At 44.6% G+C, this 24,406-nt stretch overlaps 1 protein-coding gene across 10 annotated transcripts in view; it reads left to right on the top strand.

Annotated features, from left to right (window-relative positions):
- The window catches only part of TLN2 (talin 2), a 253,175-nt gene that overhangs the window by 179,040 nt on the left and 49,729 nt on the right, over positions 1–24,406 (top strand). For all 10 annotated transcript variants that reach the window (XM_075765049.1, XM_075765047.1, XM_075765051.1 and 7 more), the window contains 11 exons: positions 1,313–1,452; positions 5,268–5,361; positions 8,267–8,356; positions 9,505–9,627; positions 10,951–11,094; positions 11,283–11,444; positions 12,595–12,735; positions 13,944–14,125; positions 15,188–15,320; positions 16,892–16,993; positions 19,721–19,891. In XM_075765049.1, coding sequence (XP_075621164.1) covers positions 1,313–1,452; positions 5,268–5,361; positions 8,267–8,356; positions 9,505–9,627; positions 10,951–11,094; positions 11,283–11,444; positions 12,595–12,735; positions 13,944–14,125; positions 15,188–15,320; positions 16,892–16,993; positions 19,721–19,891 — 1,482 coding nt within the window. The remainder of the gene's footprint in view (positions 1–1,312; positions 1,453–5,267; positions 5,362–8,266; positions 8,357–9,504; positions 9,628–10,950; positions 11,095–11,282; positions 11,445–12,594; positions 12,736–13,943; positions 14,126–15,187; positions 15,321–16,891; positions 16,994–19,720; positions 19,892–24,406) is intronic.

Here is a 24,406-nt window from a genome sequence, read left to right as displayed (position 1 = left end):
GCAGAAAAAAGAATCTACAGACTGTTTTGCCCTAGTTAGTAGGAGGAACTTGCAAACCTAAGAAATGATTGTCAAAAGAAAACTAGCCAGAAAGCATTGAGTGTGCCAGGCCTTTGAAGTCATTTATGAAGTGTCTTTGTAGAGCAGATGCTTTGTAGATAGACCTGAGTAGAGAGAACAGACAGTAACTGGTGATTGTTCTCCATCAAAACTTAATCATTCAGGTTTCAGATCCATGAAGTGAGTTAGGCACCAAATATCAGCTGACTCTGTGAAACTGAGTAGGAGTTAGGTACCTGACTGTCTCTTTAGCCATGGGCCTCATTGACTTTTAGAATGTTTTGTTTGAGGCAATTCAATGAAGTCAAAGGTAGAAATGATGCTGCAGATAGCTACTTGAAAAGATAATTCCATCTGCTGATGACCTTGTGGCCCTTGCAGATTTGCTTATCCTGCTGACATAGGGGATGATAAACATCTAAGTTATTAATGGCCGATCTTTCAAAAGAGAATGCCTTCTGTCTCTGTCTAGTTATTTTGCCTGAACAGAAGCAATGCGAGGTATTTTGGATGCCCAGCAAAACGTTGGGATAGGGAGGAAGCATAATGTGAATATAGAGTAAAAGCTAGTCACTTCAGCTGAGAAACATGCAAGCTCTTTACATGAAACCCTGAACAGCCTGTTGGAAATGCACTGCCAGGGATCATTGACAGAAGAATCTAGTCACAGCTATTTACTGTGATAATGCAGTACTTCCCTGTAATTGCATGTATATGCAGGTTTTCCTTTTCAAGCAATGGCTTAAAATAAGTAACAGAACATCCAAGTTGGAACATTTACCAAAGCAGGCTTATAGAATCATATTTTCTCAGGATAGAGGACTTTCTGGAGGGATCTTTCTGTGTGAGTAAAGATGTTAGCCTGTGGGTTACACAGAGGATGCTAGAATACAGAGAGCGTACACTGACCGAATAATGTGGATCAGTTGTGCCAGGCAGAGATGCATGAGAGTCTTGACAACAAAAGCGTTGTTCAACAAGTAGTAAAGTTTCTCCGTTGCTCATTTGTGAATACTGTCATTGTTAGAAACCAAGCTAATTGTTGTATGGGTTTCTTTCTCTGTTGTGTAAGTGAAGCTAGAGCCACCTGTCCGGTGAACAGAGGCTTTGGTACACGTCCTTCTCTGGACTATGGTCTCCCGCATGTCAGTTGTTTCAGGTGGATAACCAAACTGGATTTCCAAATGTGGTTTTAGCACACTCTCTTTTTTGAAAATTCTGCATTTAATGTTATGCTGCTGTGGTTTTCCAGACTAAAGAGGACCAGATTCAAGTAATAGGTAACCTCAAGAGCATCTCCATGGCTTCCAGTAAGCTGTTACTAGCTGCCAAGTCTCTGTCTGTTGATCCTGGAGCTCCTAATGCCAAGAACCTCTTAGCAGCAGCAGCAAGGTAAGGATGTTTTCCTAAGATATTTGCTTTTCTCTGTGGTATTTATGATGTGTTTATATATTCTTCTGCTATTGACAGTTAACTGAGCGGTTGGAACCTGCAGTTCTATTTAAATGAAAGTAGGCTGGAGGAAAGCTGCTTATTTTGGAGTAGTTCCTTAACTGGCATAAGTTGTTACCTTTGAAAATAAAAAACAGTAGTTGAAGAGTTAGCCTAGTTTTTGAAAGGGACTGATGTCTTTTACCTACTTTTTTTTACCATCTGTGGTCTGACAAGGCAGTAGCTAACAGAAAGCCTCTCAATCTCTAACAAAGAAAAGAAATGGAATAATGTTCTTATATAGAACGTGCTTTAAAATCATGTTGTGGCTACCTGTCACTAACAGTGTGTATGTGTGTATGTTCAAGAGCGCTTGAAAGGGTTAGGTGCTGTGTGTATTTGGTGGAAGATACCCTTAAGGATTCTGTCAACCGTGCCCCAAATTTAATCTTGTAGACCCTGTTTCTCAGTCAAGGTGCTCAGTGTTTATGTGAAAAATAACACTGCATTTCAGTGTTTGGCTGGATAATCACCTCCCTTTCACTTTGTCAAATCCTTTTCACAATTATTTTTTTCCAAATTAAGTTTTTATTTAATTATCGCAGTTTGTAAATGCAATGTTGAAATATCAAACTGGAAGGGGACTGCTGAAGGACAGATAGACTTCACACCTGTAGTGTGATACCACACCTATAGTGGATAGATATCCACTCCTTTAGTAAAGGACTTCTTAAAGAAGTTATACTACTTTGTCATATTTGTTTTAAAAAAAATAAAAAAAGTCTGACATCCATCTTGTCTCCCTGGGAAGAAATAGCTTCTAGGAAAATCGTAGGTCATCAAAGGCACGCTGCTTAAAAATGAAGGAGTTGCATGAACATTTGTTATTGCGACAACATCAGACTGCTACAGACTTATGCTTTAGGTTTGGAGCATAGAAGAAGTTAGCATCCCCAGTGAAGCCCAGTTAGTTGTTAGTTTCTGCGGGGCTAGTATTCCCTCTGTAGAAGCACGTAATTTAAAAAAAAAAAAAAAAAAAAAAAAAAGAGAGACACAAGCAATGTAGAGCCTTTAGATGTTCTGTTTTGCAATGTTGTCAGCATGAGTATGTATGCATGCGTAAGACTGTACATACACATTAGATAACCATGAAAAGTACATAAAGTATCACTTCTCAGCTTGTTTTAAAGATGCTAAGGAGACGCTTTATTTCCCTTCTCAAATCCTCTGTGGGTGCTTGTGACAAGCTTGCCAGGATTCTGTTCTTTCCCTGCTATGCTTTGCTTGAGGTCAAGTATTTTTACTTTCTTTTTTCTCATGAAAATGAAAAGAGGTGCAGCTTCCTTTGCTTCCTGTTTATAAGATGGCTTATCTTTTCATTTTCCTCTGTTCTACAGTACTGTGATTAATCTGGTATTTTCTTTCCTTTCTTCCCCCTTTGTTCCAACTGTAGTAGACACTCCAACTTTTTCAGTAGCTTTGGCCTTCTTGTGGAGGCATTTTTCTTTACTTCCTCTGACAGTCTTAGAGGACTGCAACAGTGGTTGAGTTCCCTACAGGATCCAAGTATTTCTATGCTGTATTTGATGGAAACAAAGGTGGCTTCTAGAGTCCTAGCAGTCGTCTTCCACTCTGGGCTTGGCATTTGAGGGGCCATCTTCCTGGTTCTACTGCTTCCAAGTAGTTTTAAAAGTAATGCTTGTACGTGGATGTATTCCTTGATACAGGTACCTGCTGTGTAATAATGATATTCATGAGACGACAGGGCATCCTGTACAAAGCTGACAATTCTAGTCTCTTATCGAGTCGTGGGTTTTCTCTGTAATCACTGATATTGAGATAACGTGCATTGTCTGTCTTTTAGATTAAAATCAACAGTGGACAAGATATTTTTGCATTAAGTTTTTCTGGGACTGAACAGAACCTTCCATTTTTGCCATCTATTCATATGTCTGTGTGCAATGACATTTTTCTGATGCATAGAAATCACTGATGCTCAGGAGGTTGAGAATCCATCATTTGTATTGATGTTTTGTTGGTGAAGCCATGCATGTTGTTTTTCAGAGATAGATAGTACTTACAAAAATATTTGTATACACACACATATATTGACTTGGAGAATATCAATGATTAGTTAAAGAAAAAACCCAAACTGGATAATAGTCTATATAAATATATAGCAGGACTACATGTGTATAATACAGTATGCCAGATAAGGACACAAGACATGCATATGTAGCAGTCCTAAAAGGAGGAGGAAGTTGGTGAAAATGGCTTCACAAGGACACCAAAACTACTGGGAAAGGTAGGAGTCTCAGTTAAACAAATCTGTCTACTAGTTTCCATTCTTCTTGCCCTGGAATTAAACATAAAAGCTGGTGTATGTGTAAGAAGCACATCCTCTTTCCATTTGCAACAGTATGATACCATCCATCTATGTAATCTTGTTATTGATGTTACCAATCATGTTACCAAGTGCCAGTTTTCTTAAAAAAATCCAAATGCCATGCAGAGTTTTCAAGGCCAGAGGAAAGCATATTCTCTATGTGCTCTGATTTCCCTCATTTTCTAAACTGCTGCAAGAAACAACACAAAAAACTTGCATTCCACTATAATGTCACATTACAAGCTAAGTTTTTGCAAATTGGTGACAACATGCCTAGCCTACAGAAAATGATCTTTGATTAAATAACAATGAATGGCATTATACTTCTTCCTGCAAAGCCTCTTATTTTAGAAGCTACATTCCTATGTGGTTAGACGTTAGTCTAAAATCAATGTAGGTGTAATGAATTTTGCTTAATATCGGAGCATTCATCAGAAACACAAATAGTCACTATATTGTACATCAGATTGGGCCTGTGCTCAAGACCACCAGAACTGTGAACTCCCATAGAAACATAACACAAAAATATCTTGTTCTTTGTGGATTTAAACCAAAGAGAGCTGATGCATGTTGACTCAAAGAATAGTAATGATTAGAGGAGAGAGAAAACAACTTGATAACAGACTATAGAAACATATAGCAGGATGATACATGTGTGTGTAATACAGTATGTCAGACAAGACACAAGATTTTGCTAGCAAAGGCTATATAATATAACTTTACATTCAAACCTTTTTTTTGACAGACTGGCCACTTGTTTCTCCATCTCTTAAGGCTTCTGGGGTGGTAGCTGAGCAATGATTCAGTTAATAACAGACCTGGAAAAGTGCTAAAATAACTTTTAGCAACTGAACTGTGTCACTGTGCTAGTGTAGCGGGTTGACCTTGGCCTGCTGCCCTGTGATGTTTTGCCCTTTCTTAAAGATGTTCTCCCAGAGGTGCCACCAGCTTGGCTTCTGGGCTGAGCTGTGTCCTGCGGTGAGTCTTTTGGAGCTGTCTGGAACCAGCTGTGCCTGGCATGGGGCAGCCCTTGGCCTCTTCTCACAGAGGCCACCCCTGCAGTCAGAACCTTGCCACAGACACCCAATGCACTTCCTGCTGTGAGATGAAGCTTCTGTTTCTTCTGGACTGACTTCTCAATTGTTTGCACCGAAGGGATAGATTTTTCAGGTCGAATGTTTTAGTGAGCATTTTTTTGCTCCTATGAAGCTTGTTAAAGAAGAGGTCTCTAGCTGAACTGTTTAACATAGGGTTAATCCCCAAACACTGAAAAGAAAAAAATTAGAACATCAAAGTTTTTGAAGTCTTTATGTAGTGTGCAGTTAATGAAACAAAAGTTTGGAATGGTTTAACTTTAAAAAATATACTGTTTTCCTTCTACTCTCTTTAGAGCTGTGACCGAGAGTATAAACCAGCTTATCACACTGTGCACCCAGCAAGCTCCCGGGCAGAAGGAATGTGATAATGCACTCAGAGAACTGGAGGTATTACTACATTTCAAAAGTTCTTATGAATAAAAACGGGCCCAAAATGTTTGTTTCCTTTGTCCAATTAGCTGCTGCCACTATCTTTTCAACTGATATCTGTGGCAGGGGTTTTAATTGTGTACGAGGTAAGCATAGAACTTATGTGAACATCTTGTAGTTTTGGCCAGAATGAAATTTGCTGCCCTGTCCCCATCTCCTCTTCCCTGCCTCTCAAAAGGTACAGTTTAGTCCTTATTATTCATACTGGCTGTGAAAAAAGGAAGAATCATGAGGAGATGCACATTCCCACTACCATCAGTGCACTGGAGGGAGCTGCAGTATCTCTGTTTCTCTGCTTATAGAATGTTGTTACTGACATCTCACTTTAGGATGACGTTTATCATCTTTTACCCTGTTGCTCCCTGCTATTTCTTAGCGTAGATTTTTGATGCCTTGTACCTGCTTTGCCATGGCCAAGCTGATACCATGTGTGTCAATACAGGTTTTTGCATGGTATGTTCTGATTCATGAGTGAAATGTTTGGCTGGCTAAACAGTGAGTATCGGGTCAGTTGAAAGACCTCAATCTAAGGCTATGCAGTTATCACAGAGACAGCTGCTTACAATAGCAGTAAATATTTTGAAATAAGTGAAGTGTTTGTTTGCTGTCGAGGTCAGAACATCAAGGGATGGCTGGCCTGTGTAAAGAACAGAAAACACCTTCAAGCTTTTTATTTCTACCCCTTGGTATCAAAAGGATACAAAGGTGATTGCAGTGCTTTTGTAATATGCCAGTCCATAGTCATCATCCCAAAAAATTGGTACAAGTTTGGCTAGGAGCTGCTTTGTACTTCTGAAGTCTTAATTTCTTGACCCTAGGTTAAAGGGAGTGGCAGCAAGTCCAAATAATAGAAAGAAAAAACTGGAAATCAGGCTGTAATGTAATGGTTGCCTGAAATCACTGCAGAATGTAGGGGTGGAGCAAGCAGGGGGAATGAAGCGCCATTTCTCAGGACTTCCTCAGAGACAAATGGGGAGAGATCTGCAAAACAGCAGGGATGTGAAAGGTCAGAATTCCCAGCTAATGAGCCACAGGAAACTAAGAGCTTAGGGGTGAAAAATAGGGCAGAACAGCCTAAAAAAGTCATTGCAGAGGGTTCTGTGCCAATAGCATGGATTGCGAGTAGAGCCCAGGCAGAAGGAAGATCTGTAGAATCTTGAATGTCAGGAAACACTTGGTTGAGGGGAAAATTAGCAAGAAAAACCTGGGTGTATGAAATGAGATTAATTTCAGAGAAAAGGGAAACTGAGGCAAAACTGCACAGTCCTGAAACTAGATGGATATCAAAGTGACCTGAGGAATCTGTCAAATTTTGGGGAAAGCATTCTCAGTAGTCTTAACTTTCAATTTCTCTTTACAGTAATTTAACCTCTTACCTCTTCCCTTCATTTCCTCAAATCATAGCCTACCATTTCTAGTCTCCCCAAGGCTTCTTAGAAGTACTAAAAGGTACTATTTCTGTAGAAAGGGTATGTCTCAGTTTGGATTTGACAAACTGTAAGTATACTCTGTAGTTTTCTGTGAAGACTCTGGAAAACTGTGTTTAGAGAGGACCTTACTATATGATCTCCAGTGAGATAGCTAAACTTGCTCAGAATTTCAGCTGAAAGGATTAACAAAGGTGTTCTAGTAATAGCAAAGATACATCAGCAGGAAGTTGTGCTGGCTTCTGTCTTGCTCTTCTGTTTCTTTATGTTCCAAGGGCTTCTGACTCCATAGTAGTGCAAGTATTGCAGGAACATTGTTTGCTGTACAAGTTGTTATTTACAGATGGAGCACAAGAACAAAGAGTTGCTGCAATGTCTGAGGAACTGAGAAAGAGATGAGAGACAATTGGAAACTGTTTTCTAGATATGACTTCTTCCTCACATCACCTTGTTATCACAGTTTAGTTGCTGTAAGGCTCTAATTCAAAGTATAGCTTTTAAAAAGCAATAGCTGAGCTGTTAAAAATATTGTAGGTGTATCTTAGTGTTAGGAGTTTAGTTATAATGAAAGTCTAAGGGTTTAAAATCTTGCCTAGATTTCCTGCAGGTGGAAGGCAAACATCAGATACAGATCTTAGTGTCTTTCTATACTTACTGATTTCACTTTCATCAGAAAGACTAAAAGTCTTTTCTACCCGATAAAGTATTCTGCCAAACTTGAAAAAAAGTCATATTGCAGATTATTTTTTTTAAGTATAAGAGAATTAGTTTACTGCATTTTACAGCTTTTTACTGTTATCTAAATGCATTGAATCTTCTGAATGAATACGTGATAGACTTGGACGTTAATTCCTGGAATCATAATCACCTCAGACAAATAAATTAAACACAGCTCGTATATGTAGTTTTCTGGCAGAGGGAGCTATGTTGGTGGAATCTGTTGACAGTAGTAAGAGGCCAAGTGGGTGGCTGATTTGCACTTAGTTTGGTAGCCATTTGTGTCTAGACAGTAGTCAACAAATGGTAGCTGATATTCCTATCACTCTTGTAATTGCATTTATGAAATTGAAATAGTACCAAGAATATGTATTAGACTGACAACTGACAGAAAAGCGGATTACCTCGTGTCAGCTGAGCATTGTTGGCCATAAGTCACTTCTCACAAACACAAAGTAAACCACATGAGCCTATACTTCCAACAAATTTGTGGTGGGAAAATGTGTAGTTACCACAGTTCAGTTTATGTACGGTAGCATGTAATGTGGAACACACTCATCGGTATGTGAGTACTCAGTGAGCATGTAGTTTTGTGTGCTTGCTAGAGACAAAGTTGTAAGATGACACTGGTATAAGCAGAATAGTTGTGATGGTCTGTGTTCTTCTCGGGTCAATATTTCAGGCTCTGTCAATAATCAGAGTATGTTTCATTATTTCAGACAGTGAAAGGAATGCTGGATAACCCCAATGAACCTGTGAGCGATCTCTCATATTTTGATTGTATTGAGGGCGTGATGGAAAACTCAAAGGTAATTTCCTTTTCCCACCTCTTTGCCAATTGTAGAGTGCGTTTTGATTATCAGAAGTTGCCACATGCCTATCGAACATGTTAGAAACGCAGCATGGTGTTTACAGCTAAAATGTGTGCTGCATTCCTTGATAAAACTCAGCCTGAGGTGGGTCTCTTGGAGGTAATTTCAGGGTTTGGTCACTGAGAAAGCATATGGCCTCGGTAAGAAATTTGTAGTTAAGCAACTGATATGCAATGCTGTTAGTTTCCCTCTCTCCCTTCATCTTCCATGTATGAGACAGCATGTCATACTTTCATGATATATTTTGACCGCAGCTGTGTTAAAATGGACCAAAGCATAAATGGGAGGCTTGGCTATGAAATACCGTTACATCATTCTGTACAAAACAGCTTAGAGAAGTGTCTGAGCAGTCCAGATATTCTGGCACATCAGAAAATTTGTGTGAAATCTCCTAAGTTATTTTTGAACATAGCATGCTATACATGTTTCTTTGAAGCTTTGATTTTAGTGTCCTTATTATTTGATGTGTTGAAATTGTCTCAGATCCTCCCTTCTCAAAAAGGAAAAGAAAGTGCCTAGTGGATATGCATATCATCTTACATCTAATGTTCTAGTGCAGGCAGATCTTATTTTGAATTTTAGATGAAAATAAACTGAATTCCATGGGAGACACTGTGGGAATTAATGTATATTCTGACATTGTGACAGTTCCAGCAGACAGATGCGTTGTCATTTCCACTGAGTTTCAGTGAGTTTAGGGGCAAAGAAGATCCCAGATGTGTCAACGGCAGCTGCGCGATTGGTTGTCATGTTCTGTGATCCCTGAAATGTACCTAGTGCCAGGCTAGCTATAACGACTCCTGGATGACAGTGAAAATAATGAGGGTTAATTCTGTATCCTTCTAATCATTTGAGCTATAATAGTGCTTATATTCAGCACTGTTAATCCAGTGTTGATCTGCATGCCTTATCCCATATGCCACACAGAGGAACATACTCAAATCCATGAAGCAGTTAGCTTCCAGATTTTTTAGCTAGTTAAGTCAGAGGGGTATGGGCTAGAACTGGCTAAAGGCCAGGAATCACTTGCCTTTGAGTGGTAGGGAAGCACATTGGGAAGGTAACTTTGTCTTTTAATTTCTGAGGTTCTTGGAGAATCAATGGCGGGCATTTCCCAGAATGCAAAAACTGGGGATCTTTTAGTCTTTGGAGAATGTGTTGGAGTTGCATCGAAGGCTCTTTGTGGCCTCACAGAAGCCGCAGCTCAGGTAAGCTACTGAAGTCTGTAAAGCAATACCTGTTTTTTTGTTGGGTTTGGGGATTTTGGGGGGTGTTTTCAAAGCTTATGTTGTGGGTGCGTAAATCGGAGATTTACTTCCTTATGGCCAAGCAAATTATGACCTCGTACTCCACGGCGTGCTCTGTGTAGATCCACAGAAATTGTGGAGACACTGCTGTATGTTGCAGAAGCAGCAGAGTGCAATAACATGCATATTTTATAAGGAAGGGAAATGACATCAAGAAGGAAACTTTTCTGAGGATAAAGCAAATGTCAAAGCTGCAGCACATGGAGTTCATGTTTGCAGCTCAAGCTCTGAGCTCTTACATCATAGAAAAGCACACAAAAACCAGCCACAGTTAAAATGAATGAAGCAAGGTTGATTTAGTTAGTAAAAATTCATAAAGGAGCACTAATTTCAGACATTTGAAATAGTAAGCAACCTGTTTCAGCTGTTCAGATACTTTCGGAATAACCAAAATTCTTAAGCTACAGCCACAAATCAGAGTCTGGAACTGGTCACTGTGGTTTCACCGATCTGATAACTGGGTGACTTGAACTATTGACAGCTGATACAGCCTCTTCAGTGAAGGATTTGGCTGTGGGGAATCATGTTCCACATCTGGAAACCACTTCTTGATTTCCCCAAATACGAGATGTCTCAGTAAGGACTTAATCTCCTCCGCATCTAACCCTGTGTTGCCTTACTGGCATATCAAGGTGACACATAATTGTATCTGAAATGGAAATTCATCAAGAAATCTTTGAATATGATTTTGACAGTTCAGACAATTCCTCCTTGTTGAGAGGCATGAATTTTTTATTTAATTGAGAAAGAAAGTAGGGTTGGCCATCAGACATGTTGAGCTGCACTGAGACCATCAACTACAGACTCCACAGGTCCTACAGTGAGCAGTAGTGCATTTGCTGTGAATTGGTCTTCTACTCAGCCTTGACAAAAACCCTCACCGCCTCCAACTGTGGCTACTCCAGTAAATAATTTGCTGATGCTTGTGACCAGTAAAGTACTTTCCATTGGGTATGCAAGTGAAAAATAATGTTTCCAGGGATACCAGCTGCTTAAACAGTGGAGAGTTTTGTTTTGACTAAATATATTTTGTAAGGGTAAGTTGTCTTGGTTTCAGAAGATTCTGGAGATTTATTACCAAAAAAATGGTAATAGTACTTCACAGTACGATTTCTGGATAATCTCTGACCACCATGTGCTATTACATATGGCAAGCTTATCAAAGAACCAAGAGGGATTTAGCATTGTTTCTGAGGATTGTTTTCTTCCTTTCTCCATTTCTAGGCCGCTTACCTGGTTGGCATTTCAGATCCAAACAGTCAGGCTGGTCAGCAGGGTCTTGTCGATCCAATTCAATTTGCCAGAGCCAATCAAGCAATCCAGATGGCTTGCCAGAATTTGGTAGATCCAGCAAGCAGCCCATCACAGGTGATTCCAGAAGATTGCAGTGAGACCATCATTGTTAGGAGACATGACTTTGCTTTTTTGTGACCAAGCAAAGGAGTTTTGGTTTGAAGCCATTGCATGGCTTTGAACTGTGACTTTGCAGAGCTTGGGTAGAGTAACCATCATGCTCATTTGATAATGCGCTTGTTTTGTGCCATCTATTTTTACAGGTGTTATCAGCTGCCACAATCGTGGCCAAACATACTTCTGCTTTGTGCAATGCTTGTCGCATTGCTTCATCAAAGACAGCAAATCCTGTTGCCAAGAGACACTTTGTGCAGTCTGCCAAGGAAGTTGCAAACAGCACTGCTAACCTCGTTAAAACTATTAAGGTACAAATGCTGCTTACTTGTGCTTCCTTCTTGCTTTGTGGTTTCGTTTTGGTTTTGGTTTTTTTGTTGTGGGATTTTTCCTACAGAGACAGAATCAGAACAGGTAGAAATATCTTTTTACCTTCTGTGATATGTATGGTTTAAGAAATCATTACTTATGTTTTTGAAGACCTGAACTGGAAAACATGTGTAGTGGTATAACAGTGCCACAGTCAAGATGGAAAGAATTGGGCAATATTAGTGTTAGGAGAGGCAAGTGGCCTATCTGCTATGAGACACCTCTGCATTGGTGTACTTGTTGAGCTTGCACTAACAGAAAAATTTGTAAGCAACTGAATGTGAAGGTTTCATACGGTGTTACATTGCTCAATATCCAGAGGTTCGAGGAGGTATTTCTGATAGCTTTACCATATTTATAAGAGAAAAATAAAGAAACAAATAATACTGGGAACCAAAAAGAAGCCATTTATGTTGCTGCTGTTTAATAATCTCCTGTTAATGGTAATCTTTTATTTTCCTGCAGTTTGGCAGGAGGTAGTTTTTTGTCACACAAGGAGAAATAACACTTATTAAGCTGTAGAGGACTCAGGATTCTAAAGCCTTTTGGAAGCCATTAGCTGATCTGCTACTGAAAGTCTTTTAAAATAATTATGCTCTTAGGACTGGAAGGTTCTATTATGTTACACAGAAGGTCCTTCACATGGAAATCTTTCCTATGAGATTATGAAAGAGATCAGTTGATTTGTGTGAAAATGAGAGCAAGAACTTATTGGTTTGCTTACACACAAAAAAAGAAAAAAATTAATACTAAAAATCAGTCTCAAGGAAATAACCACCTTGTTAGCCACTCTCACCCTTTGGAGCATGAGGTGCTGAGACACGATTTACGAGTCATCACAGTTTGACGAGAGAAAATCTTTATTCAATCCTGTGAAGCAAAGCAGGAGTTTTAAGTTTAGGGTCACTAAGCAGCTAAGTAAAAAACCACAGGCTCAAAGGATCACATTTAATGCATCAGCCTTGTTTGTGGAGGAACCTTTCACATGTCATAAGCACACAGCAGTTTAAAACTCTGAAGAATTAAGCCATCTTTGTTCAATTTTTCAAAGAAACCTATTCCAACAGAAATCAATCATGATTTAATTTCCAGGCCCTGGATGGTGATTTCTCTGAAGAGAACCGCAACAAGTGCAGAATTGCTACTGCACCTTTGATAGAGGCTGTGGAAAATCTAACGGCATTTGCTTCAAATCCAGAATTTGTCAGCATACCAGCACAGATCAGCACTGAGGTAAGGCAGGATGTTGCACTTGCACCCTCAAAAAGTTGAAAGTGTTGAATTAATCGTGTGTTGGGAGAGAGGAAGCAAGTGTGAAGACCTGACCCCGAAATGTCTCTCTGTGTTCCTGGGCGTTCATAAGGCATTCTGCTGTCTTTTGCTTAACCTCTGACCTTGAATTTTGCACCAGTAGGATAAAACTAGTTAGGCTACAGTAAGCGCTGCCAGTCTTCTATTAGTAAAGTGATACGGTACAGGTGAATCGCATGTCTTGTTAGCTGGATTCTTCCATGAGATAAAGTAATAAATATCCCTTTTTCCCTCAAGAGGAACTTTAACAAATGGAACCTAATGAGGTCTGAAAAGGATTGAAGGGATGTTGCTGGGGTTTTTCCCCTTCCAAAAATGATGCAGTTGTGATGACAAGATGCACGTTTTCTGGGAAGAATAACTTTCTGTGGGCCTTCTGTATTTTTTTTCCTGAGTTCTCTGTAGTCTTCCCCTGTAACTACAACAGAAAGATAGTATTTCAAAGTAACTAACAAAGGTTTTCTTGGGGTGGGGGGAGCGGGCAGGAGGGGGATAATAAAAGAAATCCTTTAAGCTTCATAACAGCTTCGAAGTAGAGGTCATGTATCGTTACTAACTCTCCAACTGCTCCTTCCTGCTTTGGCAGCCTTGGTTCAAGCTGGCAGTATCAGACAAAGCAGTTAACTGTTGCAGTCTTGAAGTTGTGGGGCTGTAACTGAAATCTAAGCCTGTTCTCCAGGCCTGTGGTACTTGGGTTTACAAGATTACTGGTGATAAAATAGATATGGAGGTGATGAGCCAATTAGAGTGTTGTAGTTGAACTAATTTCTGGGAAAAGAGCACGCTTGGTTGGTCTTGCAAGTTTTGTGACAAATAAAGTTTCTTTTCAATGATATGTCTGTAGTCTACAGTTAGACAAGCGTCATTATTTTCTCCTGTTTCTCAGCTGGATGGTGCTGTTCTAAACCTGAAAAGTGTTTCTTCAGTATGTTATAGAGAAAATGGTTGGACTGCAATGATTTTTGTACTATTTCTGTGTTGACTATCTGTGAATATAATAGTATGATACGAGAAATTATAATGCCATTGTAATGCTGTTAACTAAACAGACTTTTAGGAGCAGAAAGCGTGGAGAAACTCGGAATAATTGTTTAAATATTCTTTGTGGTCTGGTATGTTTCTGACCACAGGGATCACGAGCACAGGAACCAATTCTAGTTTCTGCTAAAACAATGTTGGAGAGCTCATCTTTATTGATCAAAACTGCTCGTTCTCTGGCTATCAATCCAAAAGACCCTCCTACATGGTCCGTACTAGCTGGGCATTCCCATACTGTCTCAGATTCTATCAAGAGTCTTATCACCTCCATCAGGTATGTCTTTTGGAGTAACTTTTTTGTGTCTGCATTTAAGCCGTAATAATTGAGCAGTTGTTCATAAAGAATAATACCATATGGCCATTAGCAACATGGTACTTTTTTACTAATGGAAATTGTTCTGTGACGCACAGTATCTCCCCAGTTATACCGGGTGTTTAATTATAACTGCTGATTGCAGCACTCTGCAGCACAGGGTTGTTGTTTGTATTCTGCTCTCCTTCCCTGGTGCCACCTCCGATTCAGTTTAAGGTAAATGTAATAGAGAATGCTGTAGAATAAAAAAGGTCTAGAAAACTACCTCCATCCAGATCACATACCAACATAAATTATGTTGAAAACAGCATTTTTTTTTAAGGTGGATGAGACAGTGTATAAATTACCTTTCCTACCTATGTTTTTGCTATAGCGTTCTCAGTGTAGTTGCAAGAATGCTGTAGCAAGAAGTGAACATTATTTTTTGAACTAAACCTGTTTATCTCTTCACTATTGAAAATTTACAAGTGTAGTTCTATACTTAACCTCTGAATATTGATTAAATCAAAAATGTATGAAAACAGTGAACTAAGGAGCGTTTTCAGTGTCATCTATCTTTGATAATGATTGTACTGAAATAACAAAGTGCACATCAAGACAGAGTAGTTGGAAACTAGCCTTTGTTTAAAAATACCTTGGACTGTATATAACACCTACTGCCGAGGGAATTGTTTTCCTGATCGCGCTATACAGAAACGTGAATATTTTTTACTGGTGTCTCCTGCATTTTCGTGTTGACCTTCATTATTGGGCCAGTCTGGCCATCCTGAGGAGGTGGAATTTGCACTTTTCTGAGGCAACAATTTTTTTTTCTACCTAAATATCAACAGGAGCACACGAAAGTATGTAGAGTACTCTGTCCATGCATCAAAATCCCGTAGGTAGACAAAAGCTAACTTTTGTCCTCGTTGCTTTCCTCCCACATGCTTTACGTATTGGCAGGTAACGAAGTACGCTTGCGTGCGTTCGAGAAAGAGCCTGCTTTCTGCCCGGCATGCTCAGCTTACTATCTCTGTCTTGCAGGGACAAGGCCCCAGGCCAGCGAGAATGCGACTTCTCCATTGATGGGATCAACAGATGCATCAGAGACATTGAGCAGGCCTCCCTTGCAGCAGTCAGTCAGAGTCTGGCCACTAGGGATGACATCTCAGTTGAGGTGAGAGTGATAGCACAGGAACAGAGTGAGTAATGCTGAGCAGCCTCACGTACCACATTGTTTTCCTTTCCATTCGAAGATCTGGAAAGCTGAGCATACGGCACAATCTACCGGTGAGGGGAGAAGTGTTCTTACCGGAATCTTTTTAGGCAAAATCACATGGTGGTGAAAGGGTATTGCTTTTGGACAGATACCAGGCAAAAGTAGTGGTGCAAGTAGTAATTTTGAAACACCACCCACATATTATTCTGACTTTCTGTGCTGATGTGATCGACTGATAGTGTTTCTCTGGTGCCTTGCCATGTGGAAGTCGGGATGTTTCTGAAACTAATCTATTACTACAAGTCCAGTGATGTAAATGTCTACGTCATTTTGCTTTATGTCTGTTTTGTCCTTAAAGAAGTAAAATCTGAGATTGATGTTGATATGTTCTCGTTAAGAAAGTTTCCTTCCTCCCCTGTACCCCCCGCCCAGTCCCATGCTAACGTAGACCAATCCTGTGGTATTTCAGCCTTTATGTAATTGAGGAAGGGTCGTTGTGCCTACAAAAAGTCAGCAACTCGTGATCAGGATCTCTGCTTGGTATTTAATGTCTTTTTGTACTATTCTTCCTAAAATTATGAATGATTATTTGTGTATTCCAGTGGTTTCCTTGGGCTGTAAAGCTGTGTACTAGAAACACCTCAGACTTAAATGAAGCTATACAAAAGAAGTTATAACAGGAGAGATGTTACAGATATAATCCTTGTCTGTGTAAATAATGAAGTCATCCTGGGCATCACCATGTTGAGCCGAAGTAAACGTTACTGAAAATGGCAGTTATTTATAAATCAGTACAGGAATGTAACGAAGCACAAAAATAGTACTTATTTTCTCTTGCCTTTCATGAGAGTGAGCTAAATGCCAGTGGCTGGCAAGACAGTAAGTGGCTCTGAATTGAAAGCCAGTATTTATGTCTCGACAAGCCTGGTAATGGGCTTTTCTTAGACTCCTGCCCTGCAGATACGGTATTCAGGAGGTCAGTCCACAGATGTTGTATTTCTCCTTTGTCTTTTCTTCTACGTGAATTTCTCCTGCTGGCCTCAAAGTCTGCAGCAGAGCTTTTTGCTCTTGTGCTGTATCATCTGCTTTGAGGAATGTTTCTTCATATTACAATCAGAGCTCCTGCCAGTTTCTCTGATGGGTGCAGGGATACTAAATCTTTGGCAGGGCAAGAACAGTTTGAGGGAGGAGCGGTTGTCATGTCACAGTGAGAAAGGACGCCTACTCCCGTGTTTGTTGCTATCAGCTGGAGTAGGAGGGAGCCTTTCCCCCTTCTCTCCCCAGACTTGCCGTATAAATCTAAAGAGGAGCAGGCCTATCTCAGGGTTCTTGTTCTTAAAACAGGGTAAAGGAGATGAAGCAAGCAAGTACGTAAAGAAAGCCGAGAGCATGGATTTACGCATCCTACCGTAGCGGGGTCATTTGAACAGCATCCTGAGTGTGTCGGTTGGTGCGAGGGTGATTGTTGTGGTACGGTAGAACTTGATAAAAGAGCTGTGATAGTAACTGACAATTTCTCTTTATATTAGGCTCTACAGGAGCAGCTGACATCAGTTGTCCAGGAAATCGGCCACCTCATTGATCCCATAGCTACTGCAGCTCGGGGGGAGGCAGCTCAGCTTGGGCACAAGGTACCGTCCTACCATTACAAGTGTATTTGATATCTCGAACAGCCGGACGTTAGGGGAGACTACACTTTGGAAGCTTTTTCAGCCATCGGAAAGATATTTTCATTGAGGTTTTTGGCGAGGGGCAAGTTCACAGAGAAAGGACAAGGAAGAAAGGGGAGGGAAAAGCAAACACAGAAGGGTATAGCGCAATGTTATAGGTCTCTCTGTCTCCGGCCGTCGCAGGTGGCAGCTATACGTACGTGTAGGTGGTTCTGTCTTTTGTGCCGCGTTAAAGGTGACCGCAGGACCCGGGGCCCATCACGGTCCAGGCTCGTTCGGCAGGTCACAGAGTTACAGTTCAAATATGTATATATAGAAGAATTCGGCCAATTCCTGAAGTCTGGTCAAGGTTCGCCAGATCCTATCCTGATCTGAGGTCCTTGCATAAAGCACGCTTCTCTATTTCTTGGCCAGCTCGTGACGAAGCAAGGAGGCAAGCATGGGATACGCGCAGAGGTTACCTCCGGCCTATGGAGGCCCATCTCCTGAAGCAGTTTCTGTAGTCTGAGGAGAGGGAGGTTTAAACTGTGGCTTCAAAGGAGGAGTGCGATGTGCCCACTTTACATCTTCTGAGTGAGGCGCTGTGTCTCGGATGATCATAGAGGGACCGTTACCTTAAGGAAAAAATTAGCGATTTTGAATGACCCTGTGTCCACCCCTGCTGCAAATTTTTAAGGGTCAGGAGGGAAGAAAGGCTTACAACAGTTCGGCCTTCTGTTGTAAGCATCGTGTAAATGTGTCCCTCATCTGGAGCGTAAGTGTCGGTAGAACTTCCACTTATTAGATCTCAGTCCAAAAATGAAATGTTACGATGTGCATAGCAGAAATGTGCCTTATTTACTGTGGTTATTACAAGATAGTATTAGTTTCTCATATAGCAATTCCTCATCCTACAATGTATTCTTGAGAGAAAAATAAAGTTTTCTGTGTCAGTGCATTTAATACTGGGAAGGAATCGCTTGGTTAGCGTGAGAGCTTTTCCAGAGTCATACCCAAGTAATTCCGTTCAGCTTTGGGTAACCATCAAATATTGCATAATGTCTCAACTATTTGCAGTTTTGATTCTCAGTTTACCAAGCCCTTTGAGGCACACAACAAATCAGGATTGCGAAGATATGGGTAGTTAGGGAGCGACGTTCTCCTCCTGCTTGATAGGTAAATGTTGACCAAAGTCAACAGCACTTTTCTCGAGCCTGCTTTTCCTGCTCAATGTAGAAGAAACCATTCCAGCTGTTTACTTTGATGCAGTTTAAAAGACCTTACATTTGTGAAATGATTCATATTATTGAGTTTTTCAGGGTGTGGCTTTGTTTTTGTGGTTGTTTGGTTTGGTGTTCTGTTGGTGTTTCTGGGGTTTTTTTGCTGTAATCGTCTGAGAAATAAAATAGGAAAAGAAGTCTGACCAAGTTGTAAAATGCTATCAGCTCTTAGCTATCCACATAGTCATTTAGATGGAGTACATCTTTCAATATCTTTTCCTGCACATGAAGTATTGCTATTTTTCTTCCCCATGGAAGTCTTTGAAAGCTGCTTTTAGTGCCTGCAAAGGTATACCCAGTTGAATTTCTGAGGCTTTGGGTGTACCAGATGGTGCTGCGGGGATATTCGTGCACATTCTGTGGAGTAATCAGCCCAAAGTAGTGCAGGGATTTGGCATCCAGTAAAAACTGTTAAGTGCAAAGTTGAGTGGATTTCTGACAGGAACCAGGAGCTGTTGCAATTCTATAGAAGATGTGTCAGATTACAGGTAGACTGTAAAAATATTCATTAACATAAAGAGATTTACTTCTTTAGTTAGAATACAGGTATAGCCAAAAGCAGACATTTCCTCAGAAGAAGTGTAAATGAGATCAGAAGCTGAGGAAAACAGGTTCCTCATATTTCTGCAGACTAAAATACAGCAACAGAAGCTGCTAAGAGTACCGTGTCTCTGGATAGTCCAAACACTGTATTGAGCGCAAGTAATTAACTGAGAGAAAAATGCAGCTTGCTCGGTACGCGGTCTTTGTAGCACGCCTATTCCTGTTGACCTATACCAGTCTCTCGGTTGCAGACTAGCACTTAACTGCTAGCCTTCTCTTGAACAGCAAGGAGAGCCTCAGGGTTGGGCCATGTGGCCGTCTTAGGGAAATGTTCCTTCATCAGGAGTGATGAACTGTGTCCAGAGGTAAAGGTAGTGCTTCTGCTCACTCAGGTATCCTATACAGCAGAGAACCATCCAGGTCTGCACCGGAATCTGATGAAGAGGGTTTGAGAGCTTAGGAGGAGCAAAGGCTGCAAATACAAGCAGTCCCTCAGGTAAACAGGGCAGTCCAAATCTAGTGCGATCCCATTTGTTATCTGTGGTCCGTAACAAAGGTTGACAAATTCTTTCTTTGCATGGAGGAGACGCTCCTAAGTAGCGTGCGGCTCCCGTGAGTTTTGGAAACATTTTTGTCTGACCTCAGTATACCGTGTGCATCTGAAGGGGAAGGGGACACGGGGCTTTATCAAGTAGTTGTAAGATGAAGGGAGACAGAGTCACACAGGCACATAACAAAACTAAACGCCATACAGCGCAGAAGCAGCAGAAGAGCGGGCTATTTAAGCTAACACGTGGCTTGACAGTAATCGGGGAATGGGATTCTTCTCAGTTTATGCCTGAGAAATGGGGTTAATGGCTTTCTGTGGTTGTTCTGGCTTCCTTAGGTAACGCAGCTGGCAAGTTACTTTGAACCCTTGGTTTTAGCCGCAGTTGGCATGGCATCAAAAACAATAGATCATCAGCAACAGATGACGGTGTTGGACCAGACAAAGACACTAGCAGAATCGGCCTTACAGATGTTGTACGCCGCCAAAGAAGGGGGAGGAAACCCCAAGGTAAGGTTGCCGTGTGTAACTAAGGGATGATTGGAGATGGGTGAGGGGAGGTGGGACAGAAAAAACCAGCACGTAGGTGCTGCACGGATGGAAGATACGTTGGCAACAAAAAGGCCGTTGACAGCTATACCGCCATCTCTCATCAGAGAGCGGAAGCAGTGGGTTCGCAAAGACAGGATTGCGGATCTCGCTCACAGCACCCTCACAAGAGACAAAAAGTAAGCGTCCGAATGCAAATACCGCTGCAGTGCTACACAACTCAACCGATTTGAAAACAAATAGAGGGTCAACAGCACGGGGACCTGCTGGCCCTGATAGGTGTAGGGCATGCCTCACATGACGAGGAACAAAGGACAGGGCCTGCTTTCTGCTGCTGAGCTCCACAGGGAAAGGTTTGCCCACCCACGAGCCACCTGACAGCGTAATGAATGAGGAAGGGCCTAACTTGAAGCCTCTTGCAGTGGGTAGAAAGCAAGGCCCCATCCTGCACCTTGGGGGTGAAAGAACATGCACCCTACTATGCAAAAAAAGTAAGGCAGGGCCTACCCCTGGCCATGCATAAATACGAACGTATAGGGGACATGGACCTTAGTAGCTACAGCGCGCTGAGGGGAGCTCCGAATGTACTACCGAGTGCTTGAAATGATACAGGGTGGTAGTGGAATGCTCTTTGATTTAAACTTTCCTGCAGCTGCCTCTCTTACACAGTGAATGCTATCTGACATTCCTTGCACAGACGGAGTCATATGAACCTTTCTCAGAGGTACACACGCATAATGACACACATGGGGCATTGCCTGACACCTCTAGCGTATTCCACAGCTTCAAAGGGAAACCATGCCATACAACACTATAGAGGGCAGTACTGGGGAGCATGGTGGCTGACAGGTTTTTTTCACGGACGTGCTTCTACACTTTACCTAGAGGGAGTGGCGCGCGGCTCTTTTTTGCCTGGGGTGCGCTTCGCGCCCCCTTCTGAGAGGGGTGTCTTGTGTGGCTCTTTTTTTCCTGGGGCGCCCTTTGCGCGCCTTTATAAGGGAGGGTGTGGCGCGCGGCTCTTTTTTGCCTGAGGCGCGCTTCGCCCGCCCTTCTGAGGGGGGGTGTGGCGCGCGGCTCATTTTTGCCTGGGGCGCGCTTCGTGCGCCTTTATGAGGGAGGGTGTGGCGCGCGGCTCTTTTTTGCCTAAGGCGCGCCTTTATGAGGGAGGGTGTGGCGCGCGGCTCTTTTTTTGCCTGGGGCGCGCCTTTATGAGGGAGGGTGTGGCGCGCGGCTCTTTTTTGCCTAAGGCGCGCCTTTATGAGGGAGGGTGTGGCGCGCGGCTCTTTTTTGCCTGGGGCGCGCTTAGCGCGCCTTTATAAGGGAGGGTGTGGCGCGCGGCTCTTTTTTGCCTAAGGCGCGCCTTTATGAGGGAGGGTGTGGCGCGCGGCTCTTTTTTGCCTGGGGTGCGCCTTTATGAGGGAGGGTGTGGCGCGCGGCTCTTTTTTGCCTAAGGCGCGCCTTTATGAGGGAGGGTGTGGCGCGCGGCTCTTTTTTGCCTAAGGCGCGCCTTTATGAGGGAGGGTGTGGCGCGCTGCTCTTTTTTGCCTGTGGTGCGCTTCGCACGCCTTTATGAGGGAGGGTGTGGCGCGCGGCTCTTTTTTGCCTGAGGCGCGCTTTGCGCGCCCTTCTGAGGGGGGGTGTGGCGCGCGGCTCTTTTTTGCCTGGGGTGCGCTTCGCGCGCCTTTATGAGGGAGGGTGTGGCGCGCGGCTCATTTTTGCCTGGGGCGCGCTTCGCGTGCCCTTCTGAGGGGGGGTGTGGCGCGCGGCTCTTTTTTGCCTGAGGCGCGATGAGGGAGGGTGTGGCGCGCGGCTCATTTTTGCCTAAGGCGCGCCTTTATGAGGGGGGGTGTGGCGCGCGGCTCTTATTTGCCTGGGGCGCGCTTTGCGCGCCTTTATGAGGGAGGGTGTGGTGCGCGGCTCTTTTTTGCCTGGGGTGCGCTTCGCGCGCCCTTATAAGAGAGGGTGTGGCGCGCGGCTCTTATTTGCCTGGCGAGTGCTTCGCGCGCCCTCCTGAGGGGGGTGTGGCGCGCTGCTCATTTTTGCCTGGCGAGTGCTTCGCGCGCCCTTCTGAGGGGGGTGTGGCGCGCGACTCATTTTTGCCTGAGGCGCGCTTCGCGCGCCTTTATAAGAGAGGGTGTGGCGCGCGGCTCATTTTTGCCTGGCGAGTGCTTCGCGCGCCCTTCTGAGGGGGGTGTGGCGCGCGGCTCATTTTTGCCTGAGGCGCGCTTCGCGCGCCCTTATAAGAGAGAGTGTGGCGCGCGGCTCATTTTTGCCTGGCGAGTGCTTCGCGCGCCCTTCTGAGGGGGGTGTGGCGCGCGACTCATTTTTGCCTGAGGCGCGCTTCGCGCGCCCTTATAAGAGAGAGTGTGGCGCGCGGCTCATTTTTGCCTGGCGAGTGCTTCGCGCGCCCTTCTGAGGGGGGTGTGGCGCGCGATTCATTTTTGCCTGAGGCGCGCTTCGCGCGCCTTTATAAGGGAGGGTGTGGCGCGCGGCTCATTTTTGCCTGAGGCGCGCTTCGCGCGCCCTTATAAGAGAGGGTGTGGCGCGCGGCTCATTTTTGCCTGGCGAGTGCTTCGCGCGCCCTTCTGAGGGGGGTGTGGCGCGCGGCTCATTTTTGCCTGGCGAGTGCTTCGCGCGCCCTTCTGAGGGGAGGTGTGGCGCGCGGCTCATTTTTGCCTGGGGTGCGCTTCGCGCGCCTTTATAAGAGAGGGTGTGGCGCGCGGCTCATTTTTGCCTGAGGCGCGCTTCGCGCGCCCTTATAAGAGAGGGTGTGGCGCGCGGCTCATTTTTGCCTGGCGAGTGCTTCGCGCGCCCTTCTGAGGGGAGGTGTGGCGCGCGGCTCATTTTTGCCTGGGGTGCGCTTCGCGCGCCTTTATAAGGGAGGGTGTGGCGCGCGGCTCATTTTTGCCTGAGGGGAGGGTGCGCTTCGCGCGCCTTTATAAGGGAGGGTGTGGCGCGCGGCTCATTTTTGCCTGGCGAGTGCTTCGCGCGCCCTTCTGAGGGGAGGTGTGGCGCGCGGCTCATTTTTGCCTGGTGTGCGCTTCGCGCGCCTTTATAAGAGAGGATGTGGCGCGCGGCTCATTTTTGCCTGGCGAGTGCTTCGCGCGCCCTTCTGAGGGGGGTGTGGCGCGCGGCTCATTTTTGCCTGAGGCGCCCTTCGCGCGCCTTTATAAGGGAGGGTGTGGCGCGCGGCTCATTTTTGCCTGGGGCGCGCTTTGCGCGCCCTTCTGAGGGGGGTGTGGCGCGCTGCTCTTTTTTGCCTGTGGTGCGCTTCGCGCGCCCTTATAAGGGAGGGTGTGGCGCGCGGCTCTTTTTTGCCTGGTGTGCGCTTCGCGCGCCTTTATAAGAGAGGGTGTGGCGCGCGGCTCATTTTTGCCTGGCGAGTGCTTCGCGCGCCCTTCTGAGGGGGGTGTGGCGCGCGGCTCATTTTTGCCTGAGGCGCGCTTCGCGCGCCCTTATAAGAGAGAGTGTGGCGCGCGGCTCATTTTTGCCTGGCGAGTGCTTCGCGCGCCCTTCTGAGGGGAGGTGTGGCGCGCGGCTCATTTTTGCCTGGGGTGCGCTTCGCGCGCCTTTATAAGGGAGGGTGTGGCGCGCGGCTCATTTTTGCCTGAGGCGCGCTTCGCGCGCCCTTATAAGAGAGGGTGTGGCGCGCGGCTCATTTTTGCCTGGCGAGTGCTTCGCGCGCCCTTCTGAGGGGGGTGTGGCGCGCGGCTCATTTTTGCCTGGCGAGTGCTTCGCGCGCCCTTCTGAGGGGAGGTGTGGCGCGCGGCTCATTTTTGCCTGGGGTGCGCTTCGCGCGCCTTTATAAGGGAGGGTGTGGCGCGCGGCTCATTTTTGCCTGAGGCGCGCTTCGCGCGCCCTTATAAGAGAGGGTGTGGCGCGCGGCTCATTTTTGCCTGGCGAGTGCTTCGCGCGCCCTTCTGAGGGGAGGTGTGGCGCGCGGCTCATTTTTGCCTGGGGTGCGCTTCGCGCGCCTTTATAAGGGAGGGTGTGGCGCGCGGCTCATTTTTGCCTGAGGGGAGGGTGCGCTTCGCGCGCCTTTATAAGGGAGGGTGTGGCGCGCGGCTCATTTTTGCCTGGCGAGTGCTTCGCGCGCCCTTCTGAGGGGGGTGTGGCGCGCGGCTCATTTTTGCCTGAGGCGCGCTTCGCGCGCCCTTATAAGAGAGGGTGTGGCGCGCGGCTCATTTTTGCCTGGCGAGTGCTTCGCGCGCCCTTCTGAGGGGGGTGTGGCGCGCGGCTCATTTTTGCCTGAGGCGCCCTTCGCGCGCCTTTATAAGGGAGGGTGTGGCGCGCGGCTCATTTTTGCCTGGGGCGCGCTTTGCGCGCCCTTCTGAGGGGGGTGTGGCGCGCTGCTCTTTTTTGCCTGTGGTGCGCTTCGCGCGCCCTTATAAGGGAGGGTGTGGCGCGCGGCTCTTTTTTGCCTGGTGTGCGCTTCGCGCGCCTTTATAAGAGAGGGTGTGGCGCGCGGCTCATTTT

This window comes from Balearica regulorum, chromosome 12 (assembly GCF_011004875.1).
Source record: "Balearica regulorum gibbericeps isolate bBalReg1 chromosome 12, bBalReg1.pri, whole genome shotgun sequence".
NCBI lineage: Eukaryota > Metazoa > Chordata > Aves > Gruiformes > Gruidae > Balearica > Balearica regulorum.
The sequence above is the reverse complement of the archived record's forward strand: the minus strand, read 5'-3'. Positions and strand labels throughout refer to the sequence as shown.